The sequence below is a fragment of the Microtus ochrogaster genome, chromosome 10, assembly GCF_000317375.1.
Source record: "Microtus ochrogaster isolate Prairie Vole_2 chromosome 10, MicOch1.0, whole genome shotgun sequence".
Lineage (NCBI taxonomy): Eukaryota > Metazoa > Chordata > Mammalia > Rodentia > Cricetidae > Microtus > Microtus ochrogaster.
The window spans coordinates 51,891,387-51,893,437 of record NC_022016.1 but is presented as its reverse complement, the minus strand read 5'-3'; the positions used below and the strand labels follow the sequence as shown (position 1 = coordinate 51,893,437).

At 43.0% G+C, this 2,051-nt stretch overlaps 1 protein-coding gene across 1 annotated transcript in view; it reads right to left on the bottom strand.

Annotated features, from left to right (window-relative positions):
- The window catches only part of Fam76a (family with sequence similarity 76 member A), a 25,070-nt gene extending 23,486 nt beyond the window's left edge, over positions 1-1,584 (bottom strand). The window contains exon 1 of the mRNA XM_026782277.1: positions 1,418-1,584. Within this exon, the coding sequence (XP_026638078.1) occupies positions 1,418-1,584 (167 nt within the window). The remainder of the gene's footprint in view (positions 1-1,417) is intronic.
- Between the last annotated feature and the right edge of the window lie 467 nt (positions 1,585-2,051).

Below are 2,051 nucleotides of genomic sequence, written 5' to 3'. Positions count from 1 at the left end.
AATATACTTCTTTTGTTCTTATTTTTTGAGACAGGGTTTCTCTCTGTAACAGTCCTGGCCGTCCTGGAACTCATTCTGTAGACCAGGCTGGACTTGAACTCACAGAGATCCACCTGCCTCTGCCTCCCAAGTGCTGGGATTAAAGGTGTGCAGCACCACCGTCCAGCTTGTTGATTTTTTACACAGGTCTTACTATATAGCTTTGATGGTTGGCCTGCAGTTCATTATGCAAACCAATGCTGCAACTAAAGGACTGCTAGTATTTCATTGCATGCGTGTGTGTATATGTGGTGGGGGTGGTTGCTGTTTTTGTGAGACAGGGTCTCTCTCTCTCTCTGAGAGCGGGGACTAAAGTGTGTGTTCAACCAGCCTGCTCAAATGTTTAGTCATGTCATTCACCTTTCAGATCCTTGATCATCTTATATGTGGTGTTTATCTGAGACGAGGTCTCAGCAGTCCCTGGGATTATACACCTGCACCATCAAGGGTTCTACTCCCCACTTATTTTACAAAGTGGCATAAAACTGTACTCATGAAATAAAGATCCAAACAATGGGTTATACGAGATGACATACATGTTATATGTACCCATTAATATACAGCAAACTACCTAGTCTGTGTATAATGCAATTGACTACAAATCTATATGTTCTAGCTGGCGCGGTGGTAAATGCCTTTGATTTCAGCACTCTGGAGGCAGAGGTAAGTGAGTCTCTGAGCATAAGACCGTCCTAGGACTGGAGAGATGGTTCTGGTTAGGAGCACTTTTGCTGCTTTTAGAGGACCCATGTTCAGTTTTCAGTACCCAGGTAAGGTAGCTCACTACCACCTTTAAGTTCAGCTCCAGGGGCATCTACCAGAACCTGCACTCACAAACACATTTAACAACAAAAATGAAACTTTAAAAAAAAAGAAGAGAGAAACTATTACTACTCTTGTCTACATAGTAAGATCCCACCCAAAAACAAAGAGTTGCTAGAATTAACTACAGCCCTATGTGTACATGAAATTTAAGCAGAAACTTTACAAAATCAGTCTATTTATATTTATTTCTTTCTTTGTTTGTTGGTTTGTTTCATGAGATGGGGCTTTTCTTTGTAGCCCTGGCCATCCTGGAACTCACGCTGTAGACCAGACTGGCCTTGAACTGGAAGATCCACCTGCTTCTGCCTTCTGAGTACTGGGATTAAAGACCTATGCCACTATGCTTGGAATATATTTTTTTTAATGTTACTATCTGGCCAGGGAATGGTGGCACACACCTTTAGTCCCAGCCCTAGAAAGGCTGAAGGTGAGAACTGCCTCAAACTGAAAGGTAGCCTGGACTACGGTCTCAAAAAAAAACAAAAAAACAAAAAAAAAAAAAACAAAACAGCAAGAAAAAGAAAACCTCTTTGGTGGTCACCCAGAGCCCTACCTCTCCTGCTGGTACTCAGTCCTGCAGTAGGTGCACTTCACAACAGGGTGTGCAATCCGGCATTCCTGAAATGAAAGGAGGTGATCATTGGAAAAGGCAGTGGGGAGCGGAAAGAGGCTTCGGGAGGAAGCAGCAGAGCCCGGGCCACTATACTTGAAGTGAGTCATTTACCACTCTGGACCTTACTTTCCTCCTCTGTCATATCTACATCACATCCCTGCTGTTGGTGTGGGGCAGGAATTGTATGGACTACTCATAAACTATAAAACAAATACATGTATGAATAAGCCCCAGACTGGTAATCAGACTCTAGATTCCAGTGCTAGCTATTTGCCATTGTGGGATACCAACGAGGACTTGGGAAATGAAGGAGACAGAATAAAGCCATTTTGTTTATAGAACTTCCTTTAAAAAAAAAAAAAAACATAGTCTTAGACTCGGCTTGGTGGCGCAGGCCTTTCTCCCAGCATTTGGGATGCAGAGGCAGCCAGATCTCTGAGTTCCAGGACAGCCAGGGCTTCAAGGGAGACCCTGTCTCAGAAACCAACAAAAAGAAAATTTTAAATCGTAGTTTTTACTGAAGCCTATCTTCCAGACACAGTAAACACGAATAGCTGAAGGAAAGAGGAAAAAA